The sequence below is a fragment of the Bos javanicus genome, chromosome 3, assembly GCF_032452875.1.
Source record: "Bos javanicus breed banteng chromosome 3, ARS-OSU_banteng_1.0, whole genome shotgun sequence".
NCBI lineage: Eukaryota > Metazoa > Chordata > Mammalia > Artiodactyla > Bovidae > Bos > Bos javanicus.
In genome coordinates, this window is record NC_083870.1 from 789,269 (window position 1) to 812,813 (window position 23,545).

The 23,545-nt window shown below is 37.2% G+C and overlaps 1 protein-coding gene across 2 annotated transcripts in view; it reads left to right on the forward strand.

The window, feature by feature from the left end:
* Window positions 1-23,545, forward strand: part of MPC2 (mitochondrial pyruvate carrier 2) — a 31,086-nt gene that overhangs the window by 3,252 nt on the left and 4,289 nt on the right. For both annotated transcript variants that reach the window (XM_061399396.1, XM_061399397.1), the window contains exon 3: window positions 15,554-15,594. In XM_061399396.1, the coding sequence (XP_061255380.1) occupies window positions 15,554-15,594 (41 nt within the window). The remainder of the gene's footprint in view (window positions 1-15,553; window positions 15,595-23,545) is intronic.

Genomic DNA, 23,545 nt, shown 5'->3' on the forward strand with positions numbered 1-23,545 from the left:
ATGAATTTGAGCAAGCTTCGGTAGTTGGCGATAGGGAAGCCTCGCGTGCTGCAGTCCATGGGGTCACAAAGAGTCGGACAAGACTGAACTGAACTGAATTACCATTTAAGGATTGTTGTGAAAGTTAAGTGATATATTGTCTGTAAAATGTAGCTGTGTTTGCACATAGACTTTCAACAAATGTTAGTGTTAGTTCTCTCTTATTTACTAATATACAGAGTAAGAATACCCATCACTGCAAAATTGTTTGTGATTAAAAACTTGTAGGCACACCAATGCAGAAATGAAGAAACATGAAAGATATAACTTACTGATTGTCACAAGTATTGAATAAAATCTGAGGAAACTATTGTTCTAAGACTTAACGGGGAATATTCAAGGTTTTTGTGTACTATTTTACATAATAGTGTGTTTTTGAATCATTATATTAGATGATATATCTAATCATCATTAGACTGGATTCACATATTGGAGACTTTCACAGTAATATACAAGGCTAGATTCTAAATTTTTGAGACTTAATCGTATCATTGACAAATATGTCTAGACAAGTCACAAGAATATGTCTTTATATAAATATTTATTAGACTTAGCATATTGTATTCTATATATATATAGTTAGACCTGTGGTCTTCATCATTCGTTTATCTACATATTGTCTATGACACACAGTGATCTGCTTCTTTGGAGTAAAAATAGAGTTCTATCCAAATGTGTGTCCTGGCAAGTTCAGTTCTCAGTGCCCCCGCTGTCTCCTGACCTGAAAGTATGCTGTCCAGTGTTTACTGTGAAATCATGCTGCCCAATGTTTACTTAAATGCTTCAGTTCAGTCGCTCAGTCATGTCCGACTCTTGGCGACCCCATGAATTGCAGCACGCCAGGCCTCCCTGTCCATCACCAACTCCCAGAGTTTACTAAACTCATGTCTATCGAGTTGGTGATGCCATCCAGCCATCTCATCCTCTGTCGTCCCCTTCTCCTCCTGCCCCCAATCCCTCCCAGCATCAGAGTCTTTTCCAATGAGTCAACTCTTCGCATGAGGTGGCCAAAGTACTGGAGTTTCAGCTTTAGCATCATTCCTTCCAAAGAAATCCCAGGGCTGATCTCCTTCACAATGGACTGGTTGGATCTCCTTGCAGTCCAAGGGACTCTCAAGAGTCTTCTCCAACACCACAGTTCAAAAGCATCAATTCTTCGGCACTCAGCTTTCTTCACAGTCCAACTCTCACATCCATACATGACCACTGGAAAAACCATAGCCTTGACTAGACGGACCTTTGTTGCCAAAGTGATGTCTCTGCTTTTGAATATGCTATCTAGGTTGGTCATAACTTTCCTTCCAAGGAGTAAGCGTCTTTTAATTTCACGGCTGCAGTCACCATCTGCGGTGATTTTGGAGCCCAAAAAAATAAAATCTGACATTGTTTCCACTGTTTCCCCATCTACTTCCCATGAAGTAATGGGACCAGATGCCATGATCTTCGTTTTCTGAATGTTGAGCTTTAAGCCAACTTTTTCACTCTCGTCTTTCACTGTCATCAAGAGGCTCTTGAGTTCCTCTTCACTTTCTGCCATAAGGGTGATGTCATCTACATATTGGAGAAGGCAATGGCAACCCACTCCAGTAACTCTTGCCTGGAAAATCCCATGGATGGAGGAGCCTGGTGGGCTACAGTCCATGGGGTCACTAAGAGTCAGACCCAACTGAGCAACTTCACTCTCACTTTTCACTTTCATCCATTGGAGAAGGAAATGGCAACCCACTCAGGTGTTCTTGCTTGGAGAATCCCAGAGATGGCAGAGCCTGGTGGGCTGCCGTCTATGGGGACGCACAGAGTTGGACACAACTGAAGTGACTTAGCAGCAGCAGCAGTAGCAGCATCTGCATATCTGAGGTTATTGATATTTCTCTCGGCAATCTTGATTCCAGCTTCTGCTACTTCCAGCCCAGCGTTTCTCATGATGTACTCTGCATATAAGTTAAATAAGCAGGGTGACAATAAACAGCCTTGACATACTCCTTTTCCTGTTTGGAACCAGTCTGTTGTTCCATATCCAGTTCTAACTGTTGCTTCCTGACCTGCATATAGGTTTCTCACAAGGCAGGTCAGGTGGTCTGGTATTCCCGTCTCTTTCAGAATTTTCCACAGTTTATTGTGATCCACACAGTCAAAGGCAAGCTTAGTTTGGGGAAAAAAAAAATTATTAGTGGAAGAGTGTCTTTCATTTGTATTTATGAGCTGCAGAATGGGGTGAATTGTCCCAAAGGATGCACAAACTTTGGAATATAGGAAGAAAACAGTAGAATTTCTATTAGTACTTACTTTATCTTTTTAAAGTTTCCATTTTGTGTATATTTTATAATATAAAATATATTAGTGCACATATACATATATGTGGATGTGTAAACAGACAGTCCCTTTCTTAGGATGGTTCAACTTAAGATTTTTCAACTCTACAAGATGGTTCAAAAGCAGTATAAATTCAGTAGGAATCCTAATTTTGATCTTTTCCTGGGCTAGTGATATGTGGTACAGTGCTCTTACAGGTGGCAGCAACAAACCACAACTCCCAGTCAACCACAGGGTGAACAACCAATACGTCTCTTCTGCATCTGTAGAACCATTCATTTTCCACTTTCAGTACGTGTGTGCTGCGTTCTTTGTCTCTCAGTCATGTCTCTTTGTGGCCCCATGGCTGCTTCTGTTCATGGCTGTCTGTTGCCATTTCCTCCTCCAGGAGAGCTTCCCTACCCAAGCATTGAAGCTGCATTTCCTTTGTCTCCTGCATTGGCAGGTAGTTTCTTTACCACTGTGCCACCTGGGAAGCCCCAGTGTTCAATAAGTTGCATGAGATATTCAATAAGCTTTATTTATTATATATTAACAATTTACTATAAGTAAGCTTTGTGTTAGATGATTTTGCCCAATTTAAGGGTAGGTTAGGCTAAGCTAGGTGTATTAAATAAACTTTCAGTTTATGATATTTTCAACCTTCAGTGGATTTATTGGGGTTTAACCCCATCATAAATTGAGGAAAATCCGTACACACCTGAATTCCATGGAGTCAACATGTATATATAAGGGTGTATGCTCACGTATTGTTTAAACTGATGGGGCAGTATGTTCAAAAGAAGTTAGGAAAGGACTAACTTTCCTAACTCACTGGTGGTCCAGTGGTTAAGAATCCACCTGCCAATGCAAGGGACACAAGTTCAGTCCTTGCTCCAGGAAGATCCCACATGCCTTGGGATAACTAAACCCATGCACCACACCTACTCTAGAGCTCTAGAGCCTGTGTTCCGCAACTAGAGAGTAGCCCCCGCTCACCTCAGCTGGAGAAAGCCTGCATGCAACGAAGACCCAGTGCAGCCATAAATAAATAAATATGTAAAAATTAAAAAAAAAAAGTTAGGAGACCACAGCTCTAAAGAGTTAAACCTTAGAAATTACCTGGTTAGGACTCTGCACTTTCACTGCTATGGCCCAGGTTCAGTCCCTGCTTGGGGAACTAAGATCCCACAAGTGGTGAGGTGCAGCCAAAAAAAACAAGTTATATCTCAATAAAACTGGGGAAAAAATTAAATGAGAAATAAATAAATAATATAAATAAATAAAAACTATCCTTCAATTAAGTCAGCATAGAAAATAACTATCTTAACCATACAATTTTTGCTTACTATAGCTTTGCTTATAATGAGTTATATTTTGGCTCAAGTGAAAGAACTTTTGGAAAAATATTTCTGCAAAATGTGTTGCTGTGTTTAGCTTATTACTGCTAAGAATATTCTCTACATTGCATGATGTTCTGTCTGTGAAGGCTGATGAGATAAGTTACGTTAAGGTGTTCACAACAGGAATATTTGCATTTTTCCTAGACCAGAGAATTAGTTTTTCCTTTCTATCTTATAGACCTAGAGAATATCTTTAAAATAAAAACATACTAAGTGAACTATTATTAGCAATGTTTAGTATATATTATGATTAAATATACAGTAAATATATAACTATACACATATTATTTATTATAGTATTAACTTCTATTAGCTTAAAATTAAGGAATGAGAACCAAAAGGGAAAGTTAGGACTTCAGATATTTGAGTTATTGATGTCAGATAGAATATCTTTAAACTAGTTAGCTCCAATAAAGTTGAATTATTTAATATTTATTGAGGGCCTACTGTATATTGGATACTGTTTTAGCATTTGAGTTATTTTAATGCATAAAATAAAAATCCCTGGCTACGGAGATTTTGTATTCTCAGAAGAGATCATAAAAGTAATACAATCCTTGCTGTAATTGTTAGTTTGACACTTAACGTAACTGATTTTAAACTAATTTTAAGAAGTTAAGATTGTTTATGCCTCATCTAATTTGATTCATTAGATATACTAAAGGAGAAGCAAGCCCTTGGAGAAGCTATAGTTTGTTATATACATGTTACTATTTATAAAATAGATAACCAACTGTATAGCACAGGGAACTATACTCAATATTTTGTAATAACCTATAAGGGAAAACAATCTGAAAAGTGTTTACATACATATATATAAATCACTGAATCATTTTGCTGTACACCTGAAATTAACACAACATTATAAATCAACTACACATCAATAAAAGTTTATTATTTCTAAGACAGATAATATTAATTTTGGCTGTAAAAGATGGAAATATGTTTAAAGTATGGTATGGCATAGTAGAAAGACGACTGGGGTCAAAGAAGCCTGTATTCTGATTCTTACTCTATCTGGAACTATCTGAATATGAGACAAATTAACTTTGAAGAAGTGCCTTTTCTTTTGCATCTATAAGAGTGTTTGTATTTTCTTTAATGTCCTCTCCAGCTGTAACAGTTTACAATTTGGTATTTCTGCTGTGACTTTTCTTAGTTTTAGAGGCTTCAGGAAACTCAGATTTCATCAGGGAAGACTGTATAATTATTGTTAGATTAGGTTTTAGGGAATTAATTTTTACCTTGCTGTGCTATGTATTTTATATAAGTAATTTTATAGCAACCCTAAAATGCATATTACCTATCATAGCTAGTCACTTCACCTGTTATTTTCTTTGGCATTTTCATCAAAGCCTGTTTTCATTCAGCATTTTAAAAATCATTATTCACCCATGATGTTCTGGGTACTAGTTCAGTAAGCTCTTTCCAAGGCCTTACAGAAGATAGAAAGATTGCTTGACTCTGAAATGGTAGCCCCATCATATTCTCCATGTGAAATCAGAACTAGCTTTAGTACAAATAAAAATGAGTAATTTTTGACAGTTAGTATCTGTGTCAAAGAATAATAACCTGTATGAATTCTAAGAATTTGTAAGTAGCTGGTTCCATGATAGCAAAAAGGTGGACTTGATTGATACAAGGAACTTCAGAGGAAAGTTCAGGGATGTTGAAAGCAATAAACTGTAAAGAAATTGTATGAAAGGATTTAGGTGGGGTAGTAGACGGCTTTCAATAAGAATTTTATTTTCAACATTGGGAGCACCTCTATTCAGTATTTGTATATGTGTATATTTGCATGTGTGTAAAAGTTACTTATTCTGTTCCTGGAAGGAAATCTTTCCCTAGGAAGAGAATTATACAGTAAATGACATTCTTTCTGGGTAGAATTTATGAAGTATTTCATTGGCAGAAATTCCTCTCACATAAGGAAATTAGGAAATAAAATTATCAATATGTCATTGTTTTATTAACAAGTTCATCAAGTCAACTAGATTTGTTAATTTGTTTGAAAATATATGTCTCTTACATATTTGGTTGTATTATTCTCTTGCAGAATTCCTCACATTCTTCCATAAAAATTTGAACTTTAAAGAACATAAGTTTCACTTTAAAAATCAGACAAACATTTAACAACACAAGAGAACATGACCATTATATTATTCTTTGTAATTTTTTTGTTATGCTTAAAAATAGTTCATAGTTTTACAGTAAATCTTTGTTGCGGCTCTAATTTATGTATAATAGTTTGTATCTGTTAATCCTATACTCCTAATTTGTCCCTCCCCACCTTCCTTTTCCCCTTTTGTAACTATACATTTGTTTTACATTACAGTTCATAGTTTTAAGTAGTCAGCATTTGACATCTTTTTCAACTTCCAAGAGTGGACTTGTAAGAAACAAGATGAAAATGTGTTGTTAGTTAATTGTTTGTCTAAAAGAATGTACGTTTACATCTGATGGGAATACATTTTTCTCATCTTGGACTTCAGGTTAAATTTCTTAAGAGCTGCTTTTTATTCAGTATATTTTCAGCAATTTAAAATTTCTGCCTAATTAAGCTTTTTCATTCATCATAATGATTGTTAGCTAGATACTCTAGTTATGCTTATCTTGATGTTAAGGTATTATAATCACTTTCGGTATCATGATTATTTAATGACTTTATTATTTTAATGCTCTTCAGTGAGAACAGCTGTGTCATTGTAGAACATAAACCAGTTTTTCCCAGATCTAGGAAAGATAGTGTAACATTGTATTCTCTCTGTTTGGGTGGTACCTGTTTGCAAAACATTTTTGTCTAAGCTTCATGTTTTAGGTAAATAGCAAGGACCTATTGTATACTTCAAGGACCAACTGTGAAAGTGGAAGTCGCTCAGTTGTGTCCAACCACAAAGTCCATGGAATTCTCCAGGCCAGAATACTGGAGTGGGTAGCCTTTCCCTTCCCCAGATCCCAACCCAAGGATCGAACCCAAGTCTCTCACACTGCAGGCGGATTCTTTACTAGCTGAGCCACCAGGGAAGCAAAGCTTTCACTTTCACATATTCAACATCTTGTAATAACCTATAATGGAAAAGAATCTGAAAAAGAAAAAAAATTTATATATATATACACATTTATATATGTGTAACTGAAGCACTTTGCTGTACACCTGTAATTCACACAACATTGTAAATCAACCGTACTTCAATAAAAAAAGTGTTTTAACTTGTTTCATGTTTTAAATGTCAAAATCAGTTGGGATGTTTCCTCATTACTATTTTCATTATTGATTGACTGCTGTTTTTAAGAAAATAGCCTCTCTACCTAAATTAATACATGTCTACATTTATTTGACTTCTTTACTTTTAAGGTAGAAAATGACTACTTAAAAGTGGAAGGATATGGAGAAGGAAATGGCAACCTACTCCAGTATTTTTGCCTGGAGAATCCCCATGGACAGAGGAGCCTGGAAGGCTACAGTCCATGGGGTCGCAAAGACTCAGACACAACTGAGCGACTAAGCACACAGTTAATAAAAATGAATGGTATTTAGTGAAAAAAAAAAGTGGAAGGATGAAGTAAAATAAGTTTTCTTTAAAAATTTTTGTTTACTTATTGTATGATCATGGGTATTGCTATTCCCCCCCCCCTTTTTTAAACAATGAAGAAAACACTACTTGTTGTTTGCACTTACACATCTCTAATTATTTGTGTCAGTTGTCAGCATCCTCCGACATTTCAGAAAAATTAGAAATTTAGAATGTCTTATTATTACAATATATATATGCTACTGATGTTTTTAAATTCAGTGCTTAGCTGTCGTTAAACTAATTTAGGCTTTGTTTTGTAGTTTAAAAGTATTCCCTAAATAAAATACTTAAACTTCTTTTGACCTTTGTTCTAGCAACCATAATTTACTGTTTGACGTTTTTGTTTAGTTTGGTTATGTGGGAGAAAGGCAGTTGATATTTTAAAACTACCACCAAGTACAGGGCAGTTGAGTAAATCAGTTACCAGGCAAAGCTACTGAAAAGCTTGACTGTTCATTAACCCTGAAGGGTCAACCATTTCAGCTCATAAAGAAACTAGAACCCTAGAGGAAACAGTTTTTGGAGTAACAGAAGAGGAAGCATCAGTTTTGAAACAGAAGAATGGAGTCTGTTTGGGAATCCAAAGCCAGAGACTAAGACAGTGTATTGGCTTATCCTTGAGTGATGAAGCAAGCTTCATGCAGGGATAAAAAATAAACTTGGTAATTGATACTGCATATGACCCTGAGACTTTGTATACAACAAAGGAAAATAAACCAAGTGTGATGATAGGAATCTCAGAAAGTCAAGCTAAATAAAGTAACCAGAGAGTTTGAAAAGATTGACTTATAGGATTAGCACATTATGGCATCAGACTCGTGGAAAGAATTTTCAAGAGCCAAAAAGGGGAGTCTCATGGTGTAACAGTAGAGTAACTAATGAGTCAAAGTCTAGTACAGCCCTGATGTAAAGAGAACCTGGTGTCCTGAAGTTCATCCTTGAAGATGCAGCAGTATCAAGGCAAATACTCAAATTTCCTAAAATTTGAATATCTTTGAGTAGCATCTCTCCTGGATATGGTTCATCTAGTTCAATTCTGTTCAAAAATATTATTTGTCTAGGAAAACTAAGAAACAGGTTTTAACTTCAGGACTTTATCTAATTAAAGTAATAGATGCATAAACAGTTCAGTTTAATTGTTATGTGCAGAAAACAATAGAAGAATAGACAGGCTGCTGCTTTGGGAGTTCAGAGAAGGGGCATTTAATCTACTCCTTGAGGAGATGGAAGATGAGTTTTAGAAGGATATTGGAGTTAGCCAGATGAAGACAAGGCCAACTATTGGGAGGAGACTGTATGAGCTAAGATTTAGAGCCATGAAACTAGTTGCATATTTGCCTAGCTCGTCAGTCCACCTAGACCAAGGTTTCCTAACCTTGCACAATAGGTATTTTGGGGGCTGGATTATTGTTGTAGGGGGTTGTCCTTTGCATTGTGAATGTCTCCTGAGGAGCAAAATCACCTCTGGTTGAAAACTAGTGTCCTGGGCTAAAATTTAATTAACTTAGGCTTCCCTGGTGGCTCAGGAGTAAAGAATCTGCCTACCAATGCAGGAGATGTGGGCCCAAGCCCTGGGTTGAGAAGATTCCCTGGAGAAGGAAATAGTAGCCCATTCCAGTATTCTTGCCCAGGAAATCCCATGGACAGAGGAGCCTGGCGGCTACAGTCCATGGGGTCGCAAAGAGTCAGACACGAGTTAACGACTAAACAACAAGTTAGGATTAGGAATTTATATTTTGAAACTCAATGTCTTCATGTTTTCTATCCTTTAAACATTTCTTTCAAAATGCCAACCTAATCTACTAAAGGTTTCCATATTTTGTTCAAATATTTAGAAGAGGGAATCATGTGCCAGAGTTCTAGAAGTGTAATAGTGCCTGTGATCAGAACAGTACAAAATTTAGGACACTGGATTAAAGATTAATAACTCAGGAATTAAATATAGATTTTCACTCAGATATAAGAACATTAAAATTTAGAATTCCTTAATAGTTTTAACTCTCCCAGCAACCATTTCAGTACCATCTAGATTTGCTCTAATTTAAAATATAGAAAACTTACAGTACATAGTCAAACATAAAAATGACTAGCTGTCATATGTATGTAGGAAGATGAATAATTGTTTTGGCCCATAAGGAAAGATAGGGGCTATGCCATGATATCCTAGTGTTCGAAGAATTATTAGTTTAAAGATGGTATCCAGCTCCCTGAAGATTGAGAAAGTAAGATAAATTACAGAGGAACTTTAGGATTAAGTTTAAATGTTCTAGGAGCAAGAGGGGGAGGCCCAATGCCCCTAGCCATCCCAGCTGAGCAGGAAGTAGCCAGAGAGACCTCAACATCCCTATTCCCAAAGAATTGGGCGTCCCATCTCGAGGGGGGGAATGTTAGATAGTTAGAATAGGAAAAAGGAGCCCAAAATGGTGGTGGCTAAAAGACAAAGGAAAAAGCCTGCAAAAATGGAACAAAGGAAAATCCACTGACAGGAGTGAGAACTTCAGGTGAAACAGCCAGGCCCCCTTCTTGGCCAGCCCAATTTGCATAGGGCAGGCTCAAGGCTGGAAGGAGACAAACATATAAAAGGAGGAAGCCAAGAGGGATTGAGGCCTCTCCTTTTGGGTCAGCCCGCCCTCAGGCCTAGAGAGCGTACTATCCTTTGCTTGCCAATAAAACTGAGTTATAACTGGAAAAAAATATAAAAATGTTCTAGGGTTTCAATAAGTGCTGGGAGCCGGCATATTGCATATTGAGTGCATATTGCATATTGAGTGCAGCACTTTCCACAGCATCATCTTTCAGGATCTGGAATAGCTCAACTAGAATTCTATCACTGAGCCAGCGTGAGGAGCCCCACCCATGATAAAGGTCATGAGGAAGGAGGCTCGGCATACGCAAAGGCGGGATCGAGCCTCAAGAGTCCCCCTGGAAATTCTCGAGCATCTACCCCCAAAACCAGAGTCTGCCTACTTTCTGCTTTGTGCTTTTACCTACACCTCTGACTTTATGGGGGGCTGTCCCCCACTACCTCTCTCTGAAAAAAGAGTTAGCTTACAGCTCCAGTTAATAATTCCTGGGTGTGACAGTGTTTCAACCTACAAACTCCTTTGGAAATCCTCTAGCCTGCCTGAATAGGTTTTTCCAGCCACACGTGATTGTTCAGAGCCTCCCGACTGTGAGAGGCAGGAGATGTTCTAAACTGTCTAAACACAGATTCCTTTGAGTAGTTAAAAGATTGATTAGAAATTGTATTGGTGAAGGGTTTTTCACTTACTGGGCCAATGTTTGCTGCTAAGTCCCCATACCCCTTACCTACTGTGTCCTTGGCAGTGTATTGATTGATATAATGGGTGTATAGAAATGTAAGTAGTAGTCTCAAGTTTGTAACCTTGGACCCTTGAGTTAATTCTTTTCTTGATTGAGCCCACCTCACCTTTGCCCTATAGGAATGCAGCTTTGTCCAATGCTTTTTTGGAGGCTGGTGCCTGACTTTGGAATAATCACCTTTAGAGAAAAATAAGTTTCTTAAAACGTTAACAGGCCTCCTGGCCAGAAGATGATGTAATTCACCTGAACTTTTGCATATGATAAGTTTGAAAGCCTGGCTTTGATTAGGACCAGGAACTGCTGTCCTTGCATGACTCCACCCCTTCCCCCAGTATCCTCTATGCACAACTTAAGGTATAAAAACTACTTTGGAAAATAAAGTGCGGGCCTTGTTCACTGAAACTTGGTCTCCCTATGTCACTCTCTCTCTCAAATTCTGGCTGAGTCTCCATCTGGAGCGCGGAACCCACCATGCTTACTAATTATGCCTGGGCTTCTAAGATCCGACCAGGGAGGCCTCAGTGTCTCCTGTCCTTCGGGAGAACGGAAGGACGCCTGTGGCCTACGTAAGTGGTGCAAACTTCTTGTCTTGAAGTTTTATTGGTCTCCCGCGTAAACCAAGCTACTCTGCCTCTTTTGTCCACTGAATTTCCTCACTGAGCTATCCTCATTCTATTACTCTTTATATCTTTGATAAATATTTAAATAAATAGGTCGCCTATGCCGTCTCTCCTTCGAATACCCTGGATCAGCCGGGGCTGGACCCCGGCAAATAAGCTTACTTAGAAACTCGTATGTATAAGCCAGATTTATCAATATAAGTAAATACACAGCTAATTAGATTATTGGTAAAATATTAGTAATAATACATTCAGAAAACGAAGATCACGGCATCTGGTCCCATCACTTCATGGGAAGTAGATGGGGAAAGAGTGTCCGACTTTATTTTTGGGGGCTCCAAAATCACTGCAGATGGTGATTGCAGCCATGAATTTAAAAGACAATTACTCCTGGGAAGGAAAGTTATGACCAACCTAGATAGTATATTAAAAAGCAGAGACATTACTTTGCCAGCAAAAGTCCATCTAGTCAAGGCTATGGTTTTTCCAGTGGTCATGTATGGATGTGAGAGTTGTACTGTGAAGAAAGCTGAGTGCCAAAGAATTGATGCTTTTGAACTGTGGTGTTGGAGAAGACTCTTGAGAGTCCCTTGGACTGCAAGGAGATCCAACCAGTTCATCCTAAAGGAGATCAGTCCTGGTTGTTCATTGGAAGGACTGATGTTGAAGCTGAAGCTCCAATACTTTGGCCACCTGATGTGAAGAGCTGACTCATTGGAAAAGACCCTGATGTTGGGAAGGGTTGAAGGCAGGAGGAGAAGGGGACGACAGAGGATGAGATGGCTGAATGGCATCACCGACTCGATGGACATGAGTTTGGGTTGTCTCCAGGAGTTGGTGATGGACAGGGAGGCCTGGAGTGCTGCGATTCATGGGGTCGCAAAGAATTGGACACGACTGAGCGACTGAACTGAACTGAACTGAATAGTACATCTGATTTTTAAATCTCATTGTATTTTAAATCACATTGAACAATGTGAATTAGTTTGAAAGGGCTACAAAAATATACCAATGATATGTTGAATAGTGGCACAGTCCAAACTGTAACATTACAATCACTTAATATTGATAAAGGTGAGCAAAGGTTTATACTGTTTGATACTTTCTTAGAACTAATTAATAAGCAAAAGTTACACAAGGATCAGATATCATTTTTTATATTTTTCAAATTTCTCTCCTTATTGTTAACATTAACCAACTACTTTTGATAGTAATTCAGCCAAAATGCACCCCAAAAAGGAGTATTATCACTGCTTTAATTTTCACTTTTGAGTGGTGGTATTCGGCACCCCACTCCAGTACTCTTGCCTGGAAAATCCCATGGGCAGAGGAGCCTGGTAGGCTTCAGTCCATGGGGTCGCGAAGAGTCGGACATGACTGAGCGACTTCGCTTTTCATTTTCATGCATTGGAGAAGGAAGTGGCAACCCACTCCAGTGTTCTTGCTTGGAGAATCCCAGGGACGGGGGAGCCTGGTGGGCTGTCATCTCTGGGGTCCCACAGAGTCGGACACGACTGAAGCGACTTCGCAACAGCAATATAACTGAAACTAGAGTGGTTTTGATGAAAAACACTTTAAAATTGTTCCCCTTAAATGTTTTTTATACAGCTTACAGATATGATTTTACTTAACCTGCCTGTGCTTAACTTATTAAAAGCCAGCACTGTCTGATTTGCCAATGTATCCTTATTGCCTAGGAGACTATAAAGCATGAAGTAATTACTATGAGTGAATGAATGAATGATCTCTGCAACAAATTAAAGCCACAACTGCAACTAAATCTTAACTTAAATCCCTGCATTTTCTTTTTTTTAGCTCTGTGCTTTTTCAGTTTCATTATCTGTTATTTTTAAATAATGGGTTTAATTCAATTTTATCTTTTAAATGTTATTTATGTATGTGATTGGAAACATTTCTTTATTAATGGCAGTGAATATTCACCTTGTTGTTGTTATTCAGTCACTCAGTCGTGTCTGACTCTTTGTGACCACATGGACTGCAGCACACCAGTCTTCTCTGTCCTTCACCATCTCCTGGAACTTCTTCAAACTCATGTCCATCGAGTCGGTGATGCCATCCAGCTATCTCATCCTCTGTTGTCCCCTTCTCCTCCTGCCTTCAATCTTTCCCAGCATCAGGGTCTTTTCCAATGAGTCAGTTCTTTGCATCAGGTGCCCAAAGTATTAGAGCTTCAGCATCAGCCCTTCTAGGAATATTCAGGGTTGATTTCCTTTAGGATTGACTGATGTGATCTCCTTGCTGTCCACAGGGCTCTCAAGAGTTCTCCAGCACCATAATTTGAAAGCATCAATTCTTCGGTGTTCAGCCTTCTTTATGGTCCTACACTCACATCCATAGCTGACTACTAGAAAAACCATAGCTTTGACTGTGTGGACCTTTGTGGCAAAGTAATGTCTCTGCTTTTGAATGCACTGTCTAGGTTTGTCATAGCTTTTCTACAAGAAGTGTCTTTTGATTTCATGGCTCCAGTCACTGTCTACAGTGATTTTGGAGCCCAAAAAAACAAAGTCTGTCACTGTTTCCATTGTTTCCCCATCTATTTGCCATGAAGGGATAGGACCAGATACAATGATCTTATTTTTTTGAACGTTGAAATTTAAACCAGCTTTTAGACTCTCCTCTTTCACCTTCATTAAGAAGCTCCTTAGTTCCTCTTTGCTTTCTGCCATAAGAGTAGTGGCATCTTCATATCTGAGGTTATTGATGTTTCTCTCAGCAATCTTAATTCCAGCTTGTGCTTCATCTAACCCGGCATTTTGCATGTTGTCTCTGCATATAAGTTAAATAATCAGGGTAACAATATACAGCCTTGACGTATTCGTTTTCCAGTTTTGAACCAGTCTGTTGTTCGAAGTCCGGTTCTAACTGTTGCTTCTTGACCTGTGTATAGGTTTCTCAGGAGGCAGGTGAAGTGGTCTGGTATTCCCATGCTCACCTACTAGGGGTAAAATTGGAAAAAAAAAACATCTTTACCTGATAGTGCTATTGAGAAATATTACTAGAGTAGATGAAGAGAAATAAATGTGTTACATTGGGTGATTATGCCCTTTTAGATGTGATTTATTTATTTTTACAAAGTAAAGTGGAATATTAAGGTAGAAATAATAATCATGAATATAATTAGACTTTTTACATTTTGAATTGGCTTAAAAGTCTTATGTGAAATTATGTTAAGAAGTGTCTTTTGTTGATCCAGTGTGTAGAGAACATATATACCGTATTAAGTGCTGTGATGTGTATTGGATTTAGCTTTTGATTTACCATGGACAAATCTGTTTTTTTACTGTCACTGTATGCCCTGAAAGGTTAAAAGAGATGTGTGATTTGGAAGAGTAAGAACTTATGTTATTGGTTATTGGTCAAAGAGCACAAGTTTGAGAGTTAGAACATTTAGTTTCTAATTACAATGCTGGGCTTACTACCCACATGACTTGAGTAGGTCATGGAACTCTTCTGAGCCTTATTGGTAAAAATGAAGGATGATCTGTGAGTTTACTTCCAGCTCTGAAACAAATTGCTTATTTGTTTCTGAAATTCACAGTGCTTCTCAAATTCCAGGTTATCTGGAAAACCAGAGTTGTTTTTCAAAATACCGTCACTATTTTGAAATTCAAATATATTCAAAATATTGACAGTATTTCAAAAATACTGTCAACATTTATTGAACATTTTGCATGAGGTGGATGAGTACCAGGATAACTAAAACAAGGACTTTCCCCTTTCTTGTGTGCCCTTTAAAGTTAGGTTAAATTAATTTCAGGTTAGGTTCATTAATTTTTTACTAGGAAAAATAGAATTTTGTAAGAAGTTTTACTAGAATACATGTGGTGACATCATTTATAATAATAAATATTAATAGAATTAGTAAATATATACATATATATATCTACTGAGGTTTACATCACAAAAATTCCATAATTTATCATTTCCTCAAATTGAAGATTATCCTTAAATAAAATGATAAATAAAGTTGCATGTTCAAAGCAAAATACACTGAGAATAGTTTTCAAAACTACCTCTATTATACTTTAGCTAATTTTGATAGTTCTCAAAAATACAGAGAATTGACAAGGAAATCAAACAACTTGTATGAAAAATTGATACCATGGTGACTCTCTAAATTTTAACTTAAATACAAAGCATGCAGAAAGCACAGTAATAATTATTAGAAATAGATTGATAAATCTTTGAGTTTTTGAAATTTGGTGATAGCTGTTTAAAAGACATATAGAAAATAGTTGGTTACTTGCTAAATTTTTCCTTCTTTTTTTTTTTCCAGGTCCCAGAACGGTATTTTTCTGGGCTCCAATTATGAAATGGGTAAGTCTTAGGTTTTGGCTGATGCTACTGAAAAAGATATTCTTTAAAAGAGCTTATTAATTTGAAGTAACTTTTCTGAAGGATGTACTTTAAATATTCATGATACGGCTTGAAATAATTTCATGTAAATATTCTCAGATATATCATTTTTACTCTATAAGCATACTACCTACTTGGGGTCTTTTGAACTCCTTAGATAAGGAGCCCTTTGGGGAATTTATTATCATCAAAAAGATTATAATTGTGGGCCCTAAGAACATGAAACTTCATTCTAAAATTTTCTGACTATGTAAAACGTTAAATTGGTTTGAACTCCCCCCTCCCCCCGCCCAAAATTAACTTTTGTTATTAACTTAGTTTGAGAACTTAAGATACTAACACCAAAATAGTGGCAAGGAAAATTAGTCTCAAAAAGCAGAATTTATCCAGGATATATATATATATATATATATATTAACATTTGGTAAATGATAGAATCTGGAACTTCTGACTCCACAGTAAATGCTTTTATCCTATGCCAGAGTTTCCATTCATAAAGTTCTCATTTAGCTGAAAAAAGTAATTGTAATGGCTATTAATAACAAATCATTGATTTTATGTTGGAAGGGCCAGTTTTGGCTTGATGCAGTGCTTCTCAAAATGTCATCCCCAGACCTGCAACCTTGGCATCATCCAGGAACATGTTAGAAACACAAATTTTCAGGCCCCATTGCAGATTTACTAAATTTGGAACTATGGGGGTGGAGCCCAGTAATTTGTGTTTTAATAATAGGCTCTACAGGTGATTCTGATGACTTTTAAAGTTTGAAAACTAGTGATCTACAGGCTTTCTGCTTTTTATTGTAATAAAATGCACATAAATTTCACATCTTAACCTCTTTTTTAGAGTTGAGTATATCACTATTCAACCAATCTCCTGTACTCTTCTTTTAATTTTTTTTTTTAATTGTAGGGTAATTGTTCCTCAGTGTTGTGATCTAGTACTCTTGATCTTGCAGAACTAAAACAATGAACCCATTAAATCATAGCTCTTCATTTCCCTCTTCCCCAGCCCCTGGCAACTAGCATTCTACTTTGTCTGTGAATTTGACTACTCTGGGTATCTTCTATAAATGAAATCATACAGTATTTCAGTATTTGTCTTTTTGTGCCTGGCGTTTTTCACTTAGCATAGTATCCTAAGGTTCATCTGTGTCAGAATTCCCTGCCTTTTAAAGTCTGAATAATATTTCATCGTATGTATGTATCACATTTTGTTTTTTCAGTTTTCTGTTGATAGACACCTGGGTGTCCATACAATATCTGTTCCAGACCCTGCTTTCTGTTCTTTTGTGTATATAACTACAAATAGAATTGTTGGATCATATGGTAATTCTGTGTTTAATCTTTTAATGAACTGCTTTACTATATTCCACAGTGGCTGCACTGTTTTAAGTTTCCACCAGCAATCACAAGGTTTCCAGTTTCCATTCATCCCTGCCAACACTTGTTACTTTCGTTGTTGTTTTATAATACCCTTTAATACACTTCAGTGGGTGTGAAGTGGTGCGTTGTTTTCATGTGCATTTCCCTAATATTATTAGCTGTGCTAAGCATCTTTTGATATGCTTATTGACCATTTTTACATTTTCTTTGGAAAAGTATTTAACCTCTTTGCCCAAGTTTTAATAAAGGTTTTTTTTGTTGTTGGGTTGTAGGATATATTGATTCTTTTAAATGTGTAGTTTTATTTATTTATTTTTTTTAATGTGTAGTTTTAAATTGTTAGAACAGTTCAGAAACTCAGTTGTAAATCTAAGTAGTTAAGAATGTTAGAACTGCACATATATATGGAATTTAGAAAGATGGTAACGATAACCCTGTAAGTGAGACAGCAAAAGAGATACAGATGTATAGAAAAGTCTTTTGGATTCTGTGGGAGTAAAAGAGGTGGGGGATGATTTGGGAGAATGGCATTGAAACATGTATAATATCATATAAGAAACGAATTGCCAGTCCAGGTTCGATGCAGGATACAGGAAGCTTGGGGCTGGTGCACTGGGATGACCCAGATGGATGGTATGGGGAGGGAGGTGGAAGGGGGCTTCAGGATTGGGAACACGTGTACATCCGTGGCGGATTCATGTTGATGTATGGCAAAACCAATACAATATTGTAAAGTAAAAATAAAATAAAGGCATATGGAATTGGGAAAAAAATAAATAAAATAAAAATTTAAGAAAAAAGAATGTTAGAACTGGAATTAGCTATCCCTCAATTTTATGGCCTTATGCAAGTTCTATCTGTGCCCTTTTGTCTCACCTATAAAACAGGATTAGAGTAAATTAGTGATTGGGGACTATATTTACAGAGAACTAGGGAGCAGTTCTTTTTTTTAGATTTGTATATTGCAAAAAGGCTCTATCAGTTTAAAAAAGAAATTACAGAATATCAACTTTAATGATTTCAGCTCATACTCTAAGCATTTAAAAGCAGTGTAGTATAAAAAAAAAATACTATAAAAGGTATATTTCCTCTTCTGTCCCGACCAACACTTAAAATTATGTATCTACAAAGTGGAATTAATTTCTGAAATATTGTTTCTAGAAACATTATTTAAAAAGTAAGAATGATAAACTAGATAACTAATGAAGATCTACTGTGTAGCAATAGGAACTTTATTCAGTACCTTGTAATGACCTACATGGGAAAAGTATGTAAAAAGAGTGGATATATGTGTATGTATAACTGATTCACTTTGCTGTACACTTGAACTAATACAACATTGTGAATCAACTATACTCCAGTAAAAATTTACCAAAAAAAGTTAAAAGAATGACTTACTGTATTTACAGTAAATTTGTGAGGGGTCCTCTCATCACAAATTTGCCACAATGTAGATGTTTCTTTATTTTACCAATAGCTTTGGTGGTTCTTTGATCTGATCTATCAGAGTTTTGAAACATTAACAGTATTATATACTCATAAGTGCTTTCTCCACCATCTCCTTTAAAAACATCTATTTTAAGTTCATGTTGACATTCTGCATAGTCTCCTGATGACCTCACAACCATAGAAACTCCTGTGTCTTGTTCTCACGTAAGTTCTACCTTAAGAATTTTAGACTGTGCTTCTTTAGATATTTAACTATGGTTGAATCCTTCTTAGCCTTGAAATCAAATAATCATAAAGGTCAAACTGGATAATTCTAAAAAATAATACTACATCAGTTCAGTTCAGTTCAGTCGCTCAGTTGTGTCCGACTCTCTGTGACCCCATGAATTGCAGCACACCAGGCCTCCCTGTCCATCACCAACTCCCGGAGTTCACTCAGACTCACGTCGATCGAATCAGTGATGCCATTCAGCCATCTCATCCTCTGTCATCCCCTTCTCCTCCTGCCCCCAATCCCTCCCAGCATCAGAGTCTTTTCCAATGAGTCAACTCTTCGCATGAGGTGGCCAAAGTACTGGAGTTTCAGCTTTAGCATCATTCCTTCCAAAGAAATCCCAGGGCTGATCTCCTTCAGAATGGACTGGTTGGATCTCCTTGCAGTCCAAGGGACTCTCAAGAGTCTTCTCCAACACCACAGTTCAAAAGCATCAATTCTTCAGTGCTCAGCTTTCTTCACAGTCCAACTCTCACATCCATACATGACCACAGGAAAAACCATAGCCTTGACTAGACGAACCTTTGTTGGCAAAGTAATGTCTCTGCCTTTCAATATGCTATCTAGGTTGGACATAACTTTCCTTCCAAGGAGTAAGCGTCTTTTAGCAGTCACCATCTGCAGTGATTTTGGAGCCCCAAAAAATAAAGTCTGACACTGTTTCCACTGTTTCCCCATCTATTTCCCATGAAGTGATGGGACCAGATGTCATGATCTTCGTTTTCTGAATGTTGAGCTTTAAGCCAACTTTTTCACTCTCCACTTTCACTTTCATCAAGAGGTTTTTTAGTTCCTCTTCACTTTCTGCCATAAGGGTGGTGTCATCTGCATATCTGAGGTTATTGATATTTCTCCTGGCAATCTTGATTCCAGCTTCTGCTTCTTCCAGCCCAGCGTTTCTCATGATGTACTCTGCATAGAAGTTAAATAAGCAGGGTGGCAATATACAGCCTTGACGTACTCCTTTTCCTATTTGGAACCAGTCTGTTGTTCCATGTCCAGTTCTAACTGTTGCTTCCTGACCCGCATACAAATTTCTCAAGAGGTAGATCAGGTGGTCTGGTATTCCCATCTCTTTCAGACTTTTCCACGGTTTATTGTGATCCACACAGTCAAAGGCTTTGGCATAGTCAATAAAGCAGAAATAGATGTTTTTCTGGAACTCTCTTGCTTTTTCTATGACCCAGCAGATGTTGGCAATTTGATCTCTGGTTCCTCTGCCTTTTCTAAAACCAGCTTGAACATCAGGAAGTTCACGGTTCACATATTGCTGAAGCCTGGCTTGGAGAATTTTAAGCATTACTTTACTAGCATGTGAGATGAGTGCAATTGTGTGGTAGTTTGAGCATTCTTACTTTAACTATTTTAACCCTAAGACTACAAACACATATTCATTTATCAATCATTTACTATAATGCCAGGGCTTTGTGTGTGGATCCACTGATTTTGAGTTCCACATCATTTATCATGGAAGAATTATAGCCACAGTGCATCCTGTATAATTTTAGTTTAGTTGTCTTTAAATCAGACCAAGTTTATAGACTTTTTCATAATAGTCTGGTAATAGAAACCTGCTAGATTTCTATGTTTCCCCCTACCAATCTTTTTGTATCTGTCTTGTTTACACCAAATTTGATAGCAAGTTTAACAACTTACCTTTATTCAATCTTTCCAAAGCAATCACTTTAGTTTCATAGAAATAGCAACCCTCTTTTTGTATATCAGCTATTTACCTAGTTCATTAAATTAGATAAATTATATTAAAAAATAAAACTGTTACTGAGTCCAAACTTGCTCTGCTCTGCTCGCTGCACAACAGGCCAGTGAATCCGAGAGATGAGGGACTGAGGCAAGGAAGACTGATTGAGGAGCTGGCTGGCCAAGAAGATGGCAGCCTAACGCCTCAAAATAACCATCTTATCGGGATCTTGATGCCAGGTTCTTTTATAGATCAGAGATGGGGAAGGTGAGGAAGCAAAGTAAAAAAGACCATTAATCTTGCCAGTCTCCTGGAATGGCAAGCCTCAGGCAGGGGATGTGTTGATTTCTTCCCTCCTGCCATCTACAGGTGCACAAGGTTCTGAACAAAGGCACTTTATAGTCAGACAGGGGGGCAGGATTCCGAGGCAGGCTGTTCTGTATAATTATAATAACAAAAGCAGCAAAAAGCAAGTCAAAGAAACAGTTCCAACATGGAGTCAGAATTGGCTTCTCTGCAACAAAACGTATAAACATGTCTGAGGAGAACTACAATGACTTGATAAAAATAAAACTGAACTGGTGAGAGCAAAAATGCATGAGTGCAATACAGAATAATTAGCCCACTACAGTCTATGGAATTCTCCAGGCCAGAATACCGGAGTGGGTAGCCTCCAGGGATCGAACCCAGGTCTCCCACACTGCAGGTGATTCTTTATCAGCTGAACCACAAGGGAAGCCCAAGAATACTGGAGTGGGTAGCCTATCCCTTCTCCAGGGGATCTTCCTGACCCAGGAATCAAACCGGGGTTTCCTGCATTGCAGGCGGATTCTTTACCAACTGAGCAATCAGGGAAGCCCTTTGGCTAACCTGGGGAAACTATTATGTGAAGGTCAATTCAGAGCTTTTTTTTCTTTCTGCTCATAGTCTTTTTGCACAGACTAGGTTATATTTAACTCTGGTGTGGTTATATTTAACTACACCATATTGTGTAGCTAATTTTTCTGTTCTTAGGAATAAGTCAAACTGTTTTAAGATTATCTATGCTGATTTTTAGTATCTAACTACTTGCTTTTCCAGCTGTAACTCCTAACATATGCTAATTCACAGTTTAGAATCTTGAGAACTTTGCTATCTCTTAAGTGTTTGGAATTGGAATATTATATAGTGGTTTTTCATTGTTTTTTACACTCCTCTAAAAGTATTATGTGAATTGTTTTTTTTTTAACTAGAGGAGAAAATATTGCAAGAAAAGAAGGAAAAAAATGTTTTACACTATCTGATGAGTATTTACTCCACCCAGTGGAGATAACCAGGTGCCAGAAAGAATCACACACATTTGAAAACCAGTTTTTAATTGATGGAAGCAGAGAAATAACTTGAATCTGCTAGATGCTAAACTGTCTACATTGGGTTATTTAATACACTGTCTCATATTTAATATTCACCAGAAAAAATCTGAGATGTAAAGATACTGAGGTTCAAAGAACTAAAACTGTTATTAAGTGACGACGGACTCAGGATGTGAGCCCTCAAGTCTAATTTGACTTCAAAACCTAGGCTCTTAAACACTTACATGACCCCCTTTATAAGTCACTTTGGACCTTTCTATAATTGGTACTTGCTTCCTATGTTAGGGAGTAATTTACACAGTCTTTCAGTATACTCCACGCGCTCTCTGACTCTACAGTTCTATTATTTGAGTAAAGTTCATAATAAAGAAGAGGAACATCGACCTTCTAGCCCCTGAGGCTAGAAATACAGGAAAGGGTACAGAGACTATTATTCCCTTACCTCTGTTCCTCTAAAAATGTAAAGTACTGTTTGTTGTTGCTAACAGTAATATTTTCCAGACACTATGCTAAATATCTCTAAATCATATTATCTCATTTAATCATATATCACTCTTGCAAGGGTAGCTATTAATACTCTCATTCTATACGTGAAGAATATAAGCCAGGTGTTATGGGGAATTCCATGGCTGTCCAGGGGCTAGGATTCAGCACTTCCACTGCAGGGTGCCCAAATTCAATCCCTTGTCAGGGAGCTAAGATCGAATAAACGGCATGGCCAAAAAAAAGAGAGTATTATGTAACTTGACCAGAGTCATCAAGCTAGTAAATGACAGAGATAAGTAAATTCACAATAAGATTTTCTAGATAATTTACATGAGATTAGAGTGGTATAGAAAATAAGGATTTTTAGAAATTCAGGAAAGGAAACTAAATAATATAGTATTACAAACCAACTACACTTCAACTTCAGAAGAAGACTAAAAGGTGTAACATCCAAATGCAGTGTATTCTCCTGACGTAACCACTCTAAGACAAGAAAAAAAATTTTTTAAGACATTTTGGGGCAGTTTTAACTGGGTCAAAATTTGACTGTGAACTGTATATTAGACAACAGTGTCTTGTCTATGTGAAATTTTGTGATTAGATTATAGATATTTAAGAAAATGGGAAGATAGTCTTGTTCTTAGCAAATATACACTAAAATACTAGAGTCAAAGGGCATGATATCTACAACGTCTTTGTAAATGGATCAGAAAATATGTACATATGTATTAAGAGAGAAGATGATTTCAAGAGAGAAAAAGAACTGTGGGAGAGGGCACTCAGGACCTTTGTGAGAGAGAATGATTACTAACATGTCCTAGAAAAATGAAATGTATACGCTGAGCATAAACAAAATCATGGCTGCTACCTTCTTCCAAAAGACAATGCTAGAATATAGCCTCTATCATCATAAATCTGCTTGAAAAGCCACAGTGTAGTAATACATGGACCGCGTAGAATAATGGTAGAAACCAGTCCCCTTCTTCCCCTATACAAGGGCAGTGTTCCACCCTGCCAAAGTGGAACAAATAATGAGAGAAAATGTATATTAGGACCTGGAAGAAGAATGTAAGAGTGATGATTTGGAGCTATTTGAGAAGAAAATCACATGACTATGGATGGAAATTATGAAGAAAAGTAGTGTTAGTCATGATATACCTCTATTTCCACTTCTGTATTTAACCATTTGCCACTCTTTGAGCCAGAATCACTGCTTTCTTGAACCACTGACTTTATTAAATAAAAATCATTTTAATTTGGTTTAAA